The sequence below is a fragment of the Lampetra fluviatilis genome, unplaced genomic scaffold (genome assembly GCF_964198595.1).
Source record: "Lampetra fluviatilis unplaced genomic scaffold, kcLamFluv1.1 SCAFFOLD_1143, whole genome shotgun sequence".
NCBI classification, from domain to species: Eukaryota; Metazoa; Chordata; class Hyperoartia; order Petromyzontiformes; family Petromyzontidae; genus Lampetra; species Lampetra fluviatilis.
Genome location: NW_027621678.1, coordinates 17,314 through 29,579, shown reverse-complemented (window position 1 = coordinate 29,579; position 12,266 = coordinate 17,314). Strand labels below are relative to the sequence as shown.

Sequence of the window (12,266 nt, the reverse complement as noted above, 5' to 3'; positions counted from 1 at the left end):
GAGTGGTGGGTGTAGTGGTGAGCGCTACGCCGCGCTACGATTCACGGCCAACACCGGTGACGATTATCTGAACCGGTCCTGGGCCTCCCCTAGGTCGACTCAGCCTCAAACGAGTACCTGGTGCGGTGTGTAAACATCGCCACTGGGGAGACAAAGGCGGCCGGGCGTGGTGCTGGCCACCCACCCCGTCGTGTGCCACAGTGCCGGTAGCCTTCATAGGTGCTCGCTAACAGCACTTGCCCCTACAGTCTGTTCAGGCTACACGGGGGACCTTTGTCTTGTGTGTGCGTGTGCGTGTGTGTGTATGTGTGAGTGTGTACGTGTGAGTGTGTACGTGTGAGTGTGTGTAAATGTGTGTGTGTAAATGTGTGTGTATGTGTGAGTGTGTGAGTGAGTGAGTGTATGTGTAAGTGAGTGAGTGTATGTGTGTAAGTGTGTGTATGTGTGAATGTGTGAGTGTGTGAGTGAGTGTGTGTATGTGTAAGTGAGTGTGTGTATGTGTGTGTATGTGTGTGTGTAAGTGAGTGTGTGTATGTGTAAGTAAGTGAGTGTGTGTATGTGTGTGTGTAAGTGAGTGTGTGTATGTGTGTGTGTAAGTGAGTGTGTGTATGTGTGTGTATGTGTGTGTGTAAGTGAGTGTGTATATGTGTAAGTGAGTGAGTGTGTGTGTAAGTGTGTGTATGTGTGTATGTGTGAATGTGTGAGTGTGTGAGTGAGTGTGTGTATGTGTAAGTGAGTGTGTGTATGTGTGTGTATGTGTGTGTGTAAGTGAGTGTGTGTATGTGTAAGTAAGTGAGTGTGTGTATGTGTGTGTGTAAGTGAGTGTGTGTATGTGTGTGTGTAAGTGAGTGTGTGTATGTGTAAGTAAGTGAGTGTGTGTATGTGTGTGTATGTGTGTGTGTAAGTAAGTGAGTGTGTGTATGTGTGTGTATGTGTGTGTGTAAGTAAGTGAGTGTGTGTATGTGTGAGTGTGTGTATGTGTAAGTAAGTGAGTGTGTGTATGTGTGAGTGTGTGTATGTGTGAGTGTGTGTATGTGTAAGTAAGTGAGTGTGTGTATGTGTGAGTGTGTGTATGTGTGAGTGTGTGTATGTGTAAGTAAGTGAGTGTGTGTATGTGTGAGTGTGTGTATGTGTAAGTAAGTGAGTGTGTGTATGTGTGAGTGTGTGTATGTGTAAGTAAGTGAGTGTGTGTATGTGTGAGTGTGTGTATGTGTATATGTGAACGTGTGAGTGAGTGTGTGTATGTGTGAGTGTGTGTAAGTGTGTGTATGTGTGAATGTGTGTATGTATGTATGTGTGAGTGTGTGTATGTGTTTGAGTGTGTGTATGCTAGTGTGTAAGTGTGTGTATTTGAGTGTGTGTATGTATGTATGTGTGAGTGTGTGTATGTGTTTGAGTGTGTGTATGCTAGTGTGTAAGTGTGTGTATGTGAGTGTGTGTATGTATGTATGTGTGAGTGTGTGTGTATGTGTATGTGAGTGAGTGTGTGTATGCGAGTGTGTAAGTGTGTGTATGTGTGAATGTGTGAATGTGTGAGTGAGTGTATGTGTGTAAGTGTGTGTATGTGTGAATGTGTGAGTGAGTGTATGTGTGTATGTGTGTGTATGTATATGTGTAAGTGAGTGTGTGAGTGTGTGGAGTGTGTGTGTAAGTGTGTGTATGTGTGTATGTGTGAATGTGTGAGTGAGTGTGTGAGTGAGTGTGTGTGTAAGTGTAAGTGAGTGAGTGTATGTGTAAGTGTGTATGTGTGTATGTGTGTGTATGTATATGTGTAAGTGAGTGTGTGAGTGTGTGTGTATGTGAGTGAGTGTGTGTGTAAGTGAGTGTGTAAGTGTGTGTATGTGTGTATGTGTGAATGTGTGAGTGAGTGTGTGAGTGAGTGTGTGTGTAAGTGTAAGTGAGTGAGTGTATGTGTAAGTGTGTATGTGTGTATGTGTGTGTATGTATATGTGTAAGTGAGTGTGTGAGTGTGTGTGTATGTGAGTGAGTGTGTGTGTAAGTGAGTGTGTAAGTGTGTGTATGTGTGAATGTGTGAATGTGTGAGTGAGTGTGTGAGTGAGTGTAAGTGAGTGAGTGTATGTGTAAGTGTGTATGTGTGTGTGTGTAAGTGTGTGTATGTGTGTGTATGTGTGAATGTGTCAGTGAGTGTGTGAGTGTGTGTGTATGTGAGTGAGTGTGTGTGTAAGTGTGTATGTGTGAGTGTGTGTATGTGTAAGTGAGTGTGTGTATGTGTAAGTGTGTATGTGTGTGTGATGTACTCTCTGTGTAGGATCTCTTCCCACTGAAATTCCCACATAGCTTCGTCGCCCGGCCCACCACCACCACCTCACCACCTCCTCACCACCACCTCCTCACCACCACCACCACCACCACCTCACCACCACCTCACCACCACCACCACCTCACCACCTCCTCACCACCACCTCCTCACCACCACCACCACCACCACCTCCTCACCACCACCACCTCACCACCACCTCCTCACCACCACCTCACCACCACCACCTCACCACCTCCTCACCACCACCTCTTCCTCACCACCACCACCTCACCACCACCACCTCACCACTATCTCAACCACCTCCTCACCACCACCACCACCACCACCTCACCACCTCCTCGCCACCACCACCACCACCACCACCTCACCACCACCACCTCACCACCATCTCAACCACCTCACCACCACCACCACCTCCTCACCACCTCCTCACCTCCGCCGCCTGCTCTACAATGCACTCGGACCTGTCTCCTCACCTCCACACGGACACCTGCAACGCCATCATAGCGCAGCTCAAGGCCTGCCATCAGCAGGTGACACGCAACATCCATCTGGCTTGTCTCTCTCTACACTACACTATACACTACTATACACTACACTATACACTACACTATACACTACTACTATACACTATACACTACACTATACACTACTATACACTACACTATACACTACTACTATACACTATACACTACACTATACACTATACACTACACTATACACTACACTACACACTACACTATACACTACTACTATACACTATACACTACACTATACACTACACTATACACTAGACTATACACTACTATACACTACACTATACACTACTATACACTATACACTACACTATACACTACTACTATACACTATACACTACACTATACACTACACTATACACTACTACTATACACTATACACTACACTATACACTACACTTCTATACACTATACACTACTATACACTACACTATACACTACACTATACACTACACTACACACTACACTATACACTACACTATACACTACACTATACACTACACTATACACTACACTATACACTACACACTACACTACACACTACACTATACACTACACTATACACTACTATACACTACACACTACACTATACACTACACTATACACTACACTTCTATACACTATACACTACTATACACTATACACTACACTATACACTACACTACTATACACTACACTATACACTACTATACACTATACACTACACACTACACTATACACTACACTATACACTACACTACACACTACACACTACATTATACACTACACTATACACTACTATACACTACACTATACACTACACTATACACTACACTACTATACACTACTATACACTACACTATACACTACACTACACACTACATTATACACTACACTATACACTACTATACACTACACTATACACTACACTACTATACACTACACTACACACTACAATACTATACACTACTATACACGACTATACACTACACTACTATACACTACTATACACTACACTATATACTACACTATACACTACACTACACACTACACTACTATACACTACACTATACACTACTACACACTACACTACACACTATACACTACACTACTATACACTACACTACTATACACTACACTATATACTACACTATACACTACACTATACACTACACTATACACTACACTATACACTACTACACACTACACTACACACTATACACTACACTACTATACACTACACTACTACACACTACACAATACACTACTATACACTATACACTACACTATACACTACACTACTATACTATGGTATTGGTGGGTGGTGTGGGTGGGGTGGGTGTGGTGTGTGTGGGGTGGTGTGGGTGGTGTGTGGTGTGTGTGGTGTGTGTGGTGTGTGTGGGGTGGTGTGGGTGGTGTGTGTGGTGTGTGTGTGGTGTGTGTGGTGTGTGTGTGTGTGGTGTGTGTGGTGTGTGCGGTGTGTGTGGTGTGTGTGGTGTGTGTGGTGTGTGTGGTGTGTGTGGGGTGGTGTGGGTGGTGTGTGGTGTGTGTGTGGTGTGTGTGGTGTGTGTGGTGTTTGTGTGGTGTGTGTGGTGTGTGTGGTGTGTGTGTGTGTGGTGTGTGTGGTGTGTGTGGTGTGTGTGGTGTGTGTGTGGTGTGTGTGGTGTGTGTGGTGTGTGTGGTGTGTGTGTGTGTGGTGTGTGTGTGTGGTGTGTGTGTGGTGTGTGTGTGGTGTGTGTGTGTGGTGTGTGTGTGGTGTGTGTGTGTGTGTGTGTGGTGTGTGTGTGTGGTGTGTGTGTGGTGTGTGTGTGTGTGGTGTGTGTGTGGTGTGTGTGGTGTGTGTGTGGTGTGTGTGGTGTGTGTGTGGTGTGTGTGTGTGGTGTGTGTGGTGTGTGTGTGTGTGGTGTGTGTGGTGTGTGTGTGGTGTGTGTGTGTGTGGTGTGTGTGGTGTGGTGTGTGTGTGGTGTGTGTGGTGTGTGTGTGTGGTGTGTGTGTGTGTGGTGTGTGTGTGGTGTGTGTGGTGTGTGTGTGGTGTGTGTGTGGTGTGTGTGTGTGTGGTGTGTGTGTGGTGTGTGTGGTGTGTGTGTGGTGTGTGTGGTGTGTGTGTGGTGTGTGTGTGTGGTGTGTGTGTGTGTGGTGTGTGTGGTGTGTGTGTGTGGTGTGTGTGGTGTGTGTGTGTGTGGTGTGTGTGTGTGTGGTGTGTGTGGGGTGGGACTGACCTTGTGCCCTGCGTCTCTTTGCCCAGTACCCGTGGCTCAAGTTCACTGGCCAGTGCAACGCCATCGACCGGGAGATGCGCGTCTGCCTCAAGGGGGAGGTGAGGACGCTCGGCCGCACGCTCGCTCACTCGCTCACTCACTCGCCCACTCGCTCGCTCACTCGCTCACTCGCTCGCTCACTCACCCACTCGTTTACCCGCTCGCTCGCCAACTCGCTCACCCACTCGCTCACTCATCCACTCGCTCACTCATCCACTCGCTCGCTCGCTCATCCACCCACTCGCTCGCTCATCCACCCACTCGCTCGCTCGCTCACTCATTCCCCCACTCGTTCACCCACTCACTCGCTCACTCATTCACCCACTCGCTCACTCATCCACCCACTCGCTCGCTCGCTCACTCACCCACTCGTTCACTCACTCGTTCGCTCACTCATTCACCCACTCGCTCACTCACCCACCCACTCACTCGCTCACTCATTCACCCACTCGCTCACTCATCCACCCACTCGCTCGCTCGCTCACTCAGCCACTCGTTCACCCACTCGTTCGCTCACTCATTCACCCACTCGCTCGCTCATCCACCCACTCGCTCGCTCATCCACCCACTCGCTCACTCGCTCACTCATTCCCCCACTCGTTCACCCACCCACTCACTCGCTCACTCATTCACCCACTCGCTCACTCATCCACCCACTCGCTCGCTCGCTCACTCAGCCACTCGTTCACCCACTCGTTCGCTCACTCATTCACCCACTCGCTCACTCATTCACCCACTCGCTCGCTCATCCACCCACTCGCTCGCTCGCTCACTCATTCCCCCACTCGTTCACCCACCCACTCACTCGCTCACTCATTCACCCACTCGCTCACTCATTCACCCACTCGCTCGCTCATCCACCCACTCGCTCGCTCATCCACCCACTCGCTCACTCGCTCACTCATTCCCCCACTCGTTCACCCACCCACTCACTCGCTCACTCATTTACCCACTTGCTCACTCATCCACCCACTCGCTCGCTCGCTCACTCAGCCACTCGTTCACCCACTCGCTCACTCATCCACCCACTCGCTCGCTCGCTCACTCAGCCACTCGTTCACCCACTCGCTCACTCATCCACCCACTCGCTCGCTCGCTCACTCAGCCACTCATTTACCCACTTGCTCACTCATCCACCCACTCGCTCACTCACTCGCCCACTCGCTCGCTCACTCGCTCACTCGCTCGCTCACTCACCCACTCGTTTACCCGCTCGCTCGCCAACTCGCTCACCCACTCGCTCACTCATCCACTCGCTCACTCATCCACTCGCTCGCTCGCTCATCCACCCACTCGCTCGCTCATCCACCCACTCGCTCGCTCATCCACCCACTCGCTCGCTCGCTCACTCATTCCCCCACTCGTTCACCCACTCACTCGCTCACTCATTCACCCACTCGCTCACTCATCCACCCACTCGCTCGCTCGCTCACTCACCCACTCGTTCACTCACTCGTTCGCTCACTCATTCACCCACTCGCTCACTCACCCACCCACTCACTCGCTCACTCATTCACCCACTCGCTCACTCATCCACCCACTCGCTCGCTCGCTCACTCAGCCACTCGTTCACCCACTCGTTCGCTCACTCATTCACCCACTCGCTCGCTCATCCACCCACTCGCTCGCTCATCCACCCACTCGCTCACTCGCTCACTCATTCCCCCACTCGTTCACCCACCCACTCACTCGCTCACTCATTCACCCACTCGCTCACTCATCCACCCACTCGCTCGCTCGCTCACTCAGCCACTCGTTCACCCACTCGTTCGCTCACTCATTCACCCACTCGCTCACTCATTCACCCACTCGCTCGCTCATCCACCCACTCGCTCGCTCATCCACCCACTCGCTCGCTCGCTCACTCATTCCCCCACTCGTTCACCCACCCACTCACTCGCTCACTCATTCACCCACTCGCTCACTCATCCACCCACTCGCTCGCTCATCCACCCACTCGCTCGCTCATCCACCCACTCGCTCGCTCGCTCACTCATTCCCCCACTCGTTCACCCACCCACTCACTCGCTCACTCATTCACCCACTCGCTCACTCATTCACCCACTCGCTCGCTCATCCACCCACTCGCTCGCTCGCTCACTCATTCCCCCACTCGTTCACCCACCCACTCACTTGCTCACTCATCCACCCACTCGCTCGCTCGCTCACTCAGCCACTCGTTCATCCACTCGCTCACTCATTCACCCACTCGCTCACTCATTCACCCACTCGCTCGCTCATCCACCCACTCGCTCACTCGCTCACTCAGCCACTCGTTCACCCACTCGCTCGCTCATCCACCCACTCGCTCACTCATTCACCCACTCGCTCGCTCGCTCACTCATTCCCCAACTCATCTTCTTGGTTCTTTCGGTAAAGTCACGTAGATGGGAAGTTCGCCCACTCGCTCGCTCGCCAACTCTCCCGCTCGCTCGCTCACTCTCCCGCTCGCTCGCTCACTCATCCACCCATTCGCTCGCTCACCCACTTGTGGTGTGGTGTGTGTATGTGTAATGTGTGGTGTGTGTGTAATGTGTAGTGTGTATGTGTAGTGTGTAATGTGTGGTGTGTGTAATGTGTGGTGTGGTGTGTGGTGTGTGTGTAATGTGTGTAGTGTGTAATGTGTGTAATGTGTGTAGTGTAGTGTGTGTGTAATGTGTAATGTGTGTAATGTGTGGTGTGTGGTGTGTGTGTAATGTGTGTAATGTGTGTATGTGTAGTGTGTAATGTGTGGTGTGTGTGGTGTGTAATGTAATGTGTGTAGTGTAATGTGTGTGGTGTGTGTAATGTATGTGTAATGTGTGTAATGTGTAGTGTGTGTGTGGTGTGTGTGTAATGTGTGTAATGTGTGTAATGTGTGTAATGTGTGTAATGTGTGGTGTGTGTGTAATGTGTGTGGTGTGTAGTGTGGTGTGTGTGTAATGTGTAATGTGTGGTGTGTGGTGTGGTGTGTAGTGTGTGGTGTGTGGTGTGGTGTGTGTGGTGTGTAGTGTGTGGTGTGGTGTGTGTGGTGTGTGTGTAATGTGTAATGTGTGGTGTGTGGTGTGTGGCGTGATCCCCAGTACGAAGCGAACCGCTGGAAGAACCGTCAGCACGCCCAGGAGCGGCAGCGCCGGCAGGCGTCCAGACCGTGATGGTGTCCGCCATCCCTGTGGGTCTGTCTGAGTAGAAGCCTCGGTCCCTCTCATCTCACTCTCTCTCTCATCTCTCACATCTCTCACATCTCCCCCTCTCTCCTCTCCACCCCTCTCTCCTCTCCACCCCTCTCTCCTCTCCACCCCTCTCTCCTCTCCACCCCTCTCTCACATCTCCCCCTCTCTCCTCTCCACCCCTCTCTCCTCTCCACCCCTCTCTCCTCTCCACCCCTCTCCTGTCTCCCCTCTCTCTCGCGCGACGACGGACGTACGGATGGAAGCGAATAAAATCCGTTGCACCCGAACGAGCCCCCGGAGAAGCCGCTCAGCTGACGTCCGTCGGTGCGGCTCGCCCCCCTGCCCCCGCGCACACACGTGGTGATGCACACACGTGGTGACGCACACACACACGTGGTGACGCACACGCGGTGACACACGCGGTGACACACACACACACGCAGTGACACACTCGGTGACACACACGCGGTGACACACGCGGTGACACACACACACACACGCAGTGACACACGCGGTGACATACACACACACACACGCAGTGACGCACTCGGTGACACACACGCGGTGACACACGCGGTGACACACACGCAGTGACACACACACGCGGTGACGCACACACGCACACGGTGACGCACACACACACACGGTGACACACACACACACGTGCGCCGTGACCCACAACCCCTCCGCTCCGCTACGTCCTCGGTCGACACCCCTTGCCGGGCTGGGCGGCAAACCTCCGCTCAGTCGCCGTTCTTCTCGCCGGGCTAAACAGTCATGAGCGCCGGCACCACCGCCGTCTCCGTCAGCGGCGGCAGCAGCGCCCGCCGCCGCCGCCGCTCCATCTCGTTGGACGTGAAGCTGGAGGTGCTCCGTCGCTACGAGCGTGGCGAGCGCGCCGCCGACATCCGCCGGGCCCTTGGCCTCACCGGCTCCACGCTGAGCACCATCCGCGCCAACGGCGAGCGCATCCGCGCCAGCTGCCGCAGCGTGGACCCCTCGAGCGCCGCACGCACGAGCCGCACGCGCGCCGCCGCCATGGAGACGATGGAGCGCCTGCTGCGGGCGTGGATCGACGGCGAGCGCCGCCGAGGGGTGGGCCTCAGCCTGCTGGCCGTCCAGGACAAGGCGCGGGGGCTGTACGCGGAGGTGCGGGGCCCGGAGGGGGGCGACGGTGGCGGCAAGGCCTTCGCCGCGAGCCACGGGTGGTTCGAACGCTTCAAGCGACGCAGCAGCCTCGGCAGCATCGGGGCGGCGGCCGCCGACGACGCCGGCGCCGACGCCGGCCCGCCGCAAGACGCGGCGGCCTCCGCCGAACGCTTTGCCCGGCTCTTCGCCGAGACGGTGGAGGCGGGCGGCTACTCGCCCAAGCAGGTGCTCAACGTGGACGAGACCAGCCTGCTGTGGAGGCGGGCGGGGGCGGGGGCGGGGGCTGCCCGCGGGGCGTCCCGCGGGTCGGCCGCCCCTCCCCCCAGGGACCGCTGCACCCTGCTCCTGGGCGGCAACGCGGCGGGCGACCTGAAGCTGCGGCCGCTGGTGGTCTACCACTCGGAGACGCCGCGGGCCCTCCGGGGCCGCCCCAAGGGCGAGCTGCCCGTGGTGTGGCGCTCGGACGCCCGGGGCTGGATCACGGGGGCAATCTTCCTCGAGTGGTTCGCGGGGCCGCTGCACGACGAGCTGCGGGACTACTGCGCCCGCCAGGGCCTCCCGTTCCGCGCCCTGCTGGTGGTGGACGGCGCAGCCGCGCACCCGGCGGGCGTCGCGGCCCTATCGGAGGACGTGCGCGTCGTCTTCCTGCCGCCCGACGCCGCCTCGCTCGTGCAGCCCATGCGCCGGGGGGCCATCGCCGCCTTCAAGGAGCGCTACCTGCGGCGGGACGCCCCCGCCGTCTCCGCCGGAGGAGGGGGGGCGGCCGCCGCTAGAGGGGCGGCAGTTGGAGGAGGGACAGCTGCTGCTGGAGTGGGGGCAGTCACCCGAGAAGGAGCAGTTGCCGGAGGAGGGGAACTCGCCGGAGGGGGGGCGGCCGTCTCTGCCGCTAGAAGGGGGGCGGCCGCCGCTAGAGGGGCGGCAGTTGGAGGAGGGACAGCTGCCGCTGGAGTGGGGGCAGTCACCCGAGAAGGAGCAGTCGCCGGATTGGGGGCAGTTGCCGGATTGGGAGCAGTTACCGGATTGGGGGCAGTTGCCGGATTGGGGGCAGTCACCGGAGGAGGGGCACTCGCCAGAAGGGGGGCGGCCGTCGGATTGAGGGCGTCAGTTGGAAGAGGGGCGGCCACCGCAGGAGACGAGGGGGAGGGCTGCCCTCCCGCGGTGGCGTCCACGGCTACCGCCACCGCCACCGCCGACGATGAGGAGGAGCCGGTGCCGGAGCCGGTGCCAGAGCCGGAGCCGGAGCCGGTGGAGCCGGAGCCGGCGTGGCGAAGCTTCAGCGTCGGCGATGCCGTCGACGCCATCGCCGAGGCGTGGGCCGGCGTGCCGCCCGCGTGCATGAACGCCGCCTGGCGCGCGCTGTGGCCGGCGTGCGTCCGCGACGCGCCCGCCCCGGACAACGACGACGACGACGATGAGGACGACGAGGAGGAGGACGAGGAGGAGGAGGTGGAGGAGGAGGTGGAGGAGGAGGTGGAGGAGGAGGCGTTGATGCAGCTGGACGAACGACCGCCGGCGGCGGAGGAGGGCGGCGGGGAGCGGGAGGCCGCGCCGAGCGCCCGCCGGCTGGCTCAGGCCTTGGCCCACGTGCGCCGGGCGGCGGCCATCTTCGGCGAGGGCGACGCCGACCGTCGGCGCAGCGCCCGCGTGGCGAGGCTCCTCAACGGCGCCGTCGGCTGCTACCGCGACATCTATGGCCGCAGGATGAGGCGGGCCAAGCGGCTCTGGGTGGAGGCCGCCGGGGGGCGGACGGGCGGCGGGAAGGCCGAGGCTTCTTCGGTCTCCGCCGAGGGGCGGGCGGGCGCCCCCCCCCCCGCCGCCTCCACCGTCGTCGTAGTAGTCAGCTGACGCCGTTTCTTGATGAATCCGTTTCTTGATGAATCTTTGACACCGTTTTTTGATTAATCCGTTTCTTGATGAATCTTCGACGCCGTTTCTTGATGAATCCGTTTCTTGATGAGTCTTTGACGCCGTTTCTTGATTAATCCGTTTCTTGATGAATCTTCGACGCCGTTTCTTGATGAATCCGTTTCTTGATGAGTCTTTGACGCCGTTTCTTGATTAATCCGTTTCTTGATGAATCTTCGACGCCGTTTCTTGATGAATCCGTTTCTTGATGAGTCTTTGACGCCGTTTCTTGATTAATCCGTTTCTTGATGAATCTTCGACGCCGTTTCTTGATGAATCCGTTTCTTGATGAGTCTTTGACGCCGTTTCTTGATGAATCCGTTTCTTGATGAATCTTCGTTTCTTGATGAATCTTTGACGCCGTTTCTTGATGAATCCGTTTCTTGATGAATCTTTGACGCCGTTTCTTGATGAATCTTCGTTTCTTGATGAATCTTTGACGCCGTTTCTTGATGAATCCGTTTCTTGATAAATCTCCGACACCGTTTCTTGATGAATCTTCGTTTCTTGATGAATCTTTGACGCCGTTTCTTGATGAATCCGTTTCCTGATGAGTCTTTGATGCCGTTTCTTGATGAATCTTCGTTTCTTGATGAATCTTTGACGCCGTTTCTTGATTAATCCGTTTCTTGATTAATCTTTGATGCCGTTTCTTGATGAATCTTCGTTTCTTGATGAATCTTTGACGCCGTTTCTTGATGAATCCGTTTCTTGATGAGTCTTTGATGCCGTTTCTTGATGAATCTTCGTTTCTTGATGAATCTTCGACGCCGTTTCTTGATGAATCCGTTTCTTGATTAATCTTTGACGCCGTTTCTTGATGAATCTTCGACGCGGTTTCTTGATGAATCCGTTTCTTGATTAATCTTTGATGCCGTTTCTTGATGAATCTTCGACGCCGTTTCTTGACGAGTCTTTGACGCCGTTTCTTGATGAATCTTTGACGCGCGCACCCCAGAAGCTCCCAGCCCCTGGTGTCTCCCAGCCCCTGGTGTCTCCCAGCCCC

The 12,266-nt window shown here is 55.0% G+C and overlaps 2 protein-coding genes across 2 annotated transcripts; both read left to right on the top strand.

Moving 5' to 3' along the window:
- The first annotated feature begins 2,581 nt into the window (after positions 1 to 2,581).
- CMC2 (C-X9-C motif containing 2) lies at positions 2,582 to 8,328 on the top strand. The gene is made up of 3 exons (XM_078885742.1): positions 2,582 to 2,814; positions 5,042 to 5,113; positions 8,117 to 8,328. The coding sequence occupies exons 1-3, from the start codon at positions 2,734 to 2,736 to the stop codon at positions 8,186 to 8,188; spliced, it is 225 nt and encodes a 74-aa protein (XP_078741868.1). The 5' UTR covers positions 2,582 to 2,733; the 3' UTR covers positions 8,189 to 8,328.
- Positions 8,329 to 8,370: 42 nt separating this feature from the next.
- Positions 8,371 to 11,200, top strand: LOC144955565 (uncharacterized). Its single transcript, XM_078885743.1, has one exon. The coding sequence runs from the start codon at positions 8,984 to 8,986 to the stop codon at positions 11,198 to 11,200; it is 2,217 nt and encodes a 738-aa protein (XP_078741869.1). The 5' UTR covers positions 8,371 to 8,983.
- The last annotated feature ends 1,066 nt before the right edge of the window (positions 11,201 to 12,266 follow it).

Excerpts from the sequence above, each read along its gene's own strand:
- CMC2 (XM_078885742.1), top strand. The coding sequence starts at position 2,734 with ATGCACTCGGACCTGTCTCCTCACCTCCACACGGACACCTGCAACGCC. Across the intron at positions 2,815-5,041 it reads TCAAGGCCTGCCATCAGCAG|TACCCGTGGCTCAAGTTCAC; the intron begins GTGACACGCAAC and ends CTCTTTGCCCAG. Across the intron at positions 5,114-8,116 it reads GCGTCTGCCTCAAGGGGGAG|TACGAAGCGAACCGCTGGAA; the intron begins GTGAGGACGCTC and ends CGTGATCCCCAG.
- LOC144955565 (XM_078885743.1), top strand. The coding sequence starts at position 8,984 with ATGAGCGCCGGCACCACCGCCGTCTCCGTCAGCGGCGGCAGCAGCGCC.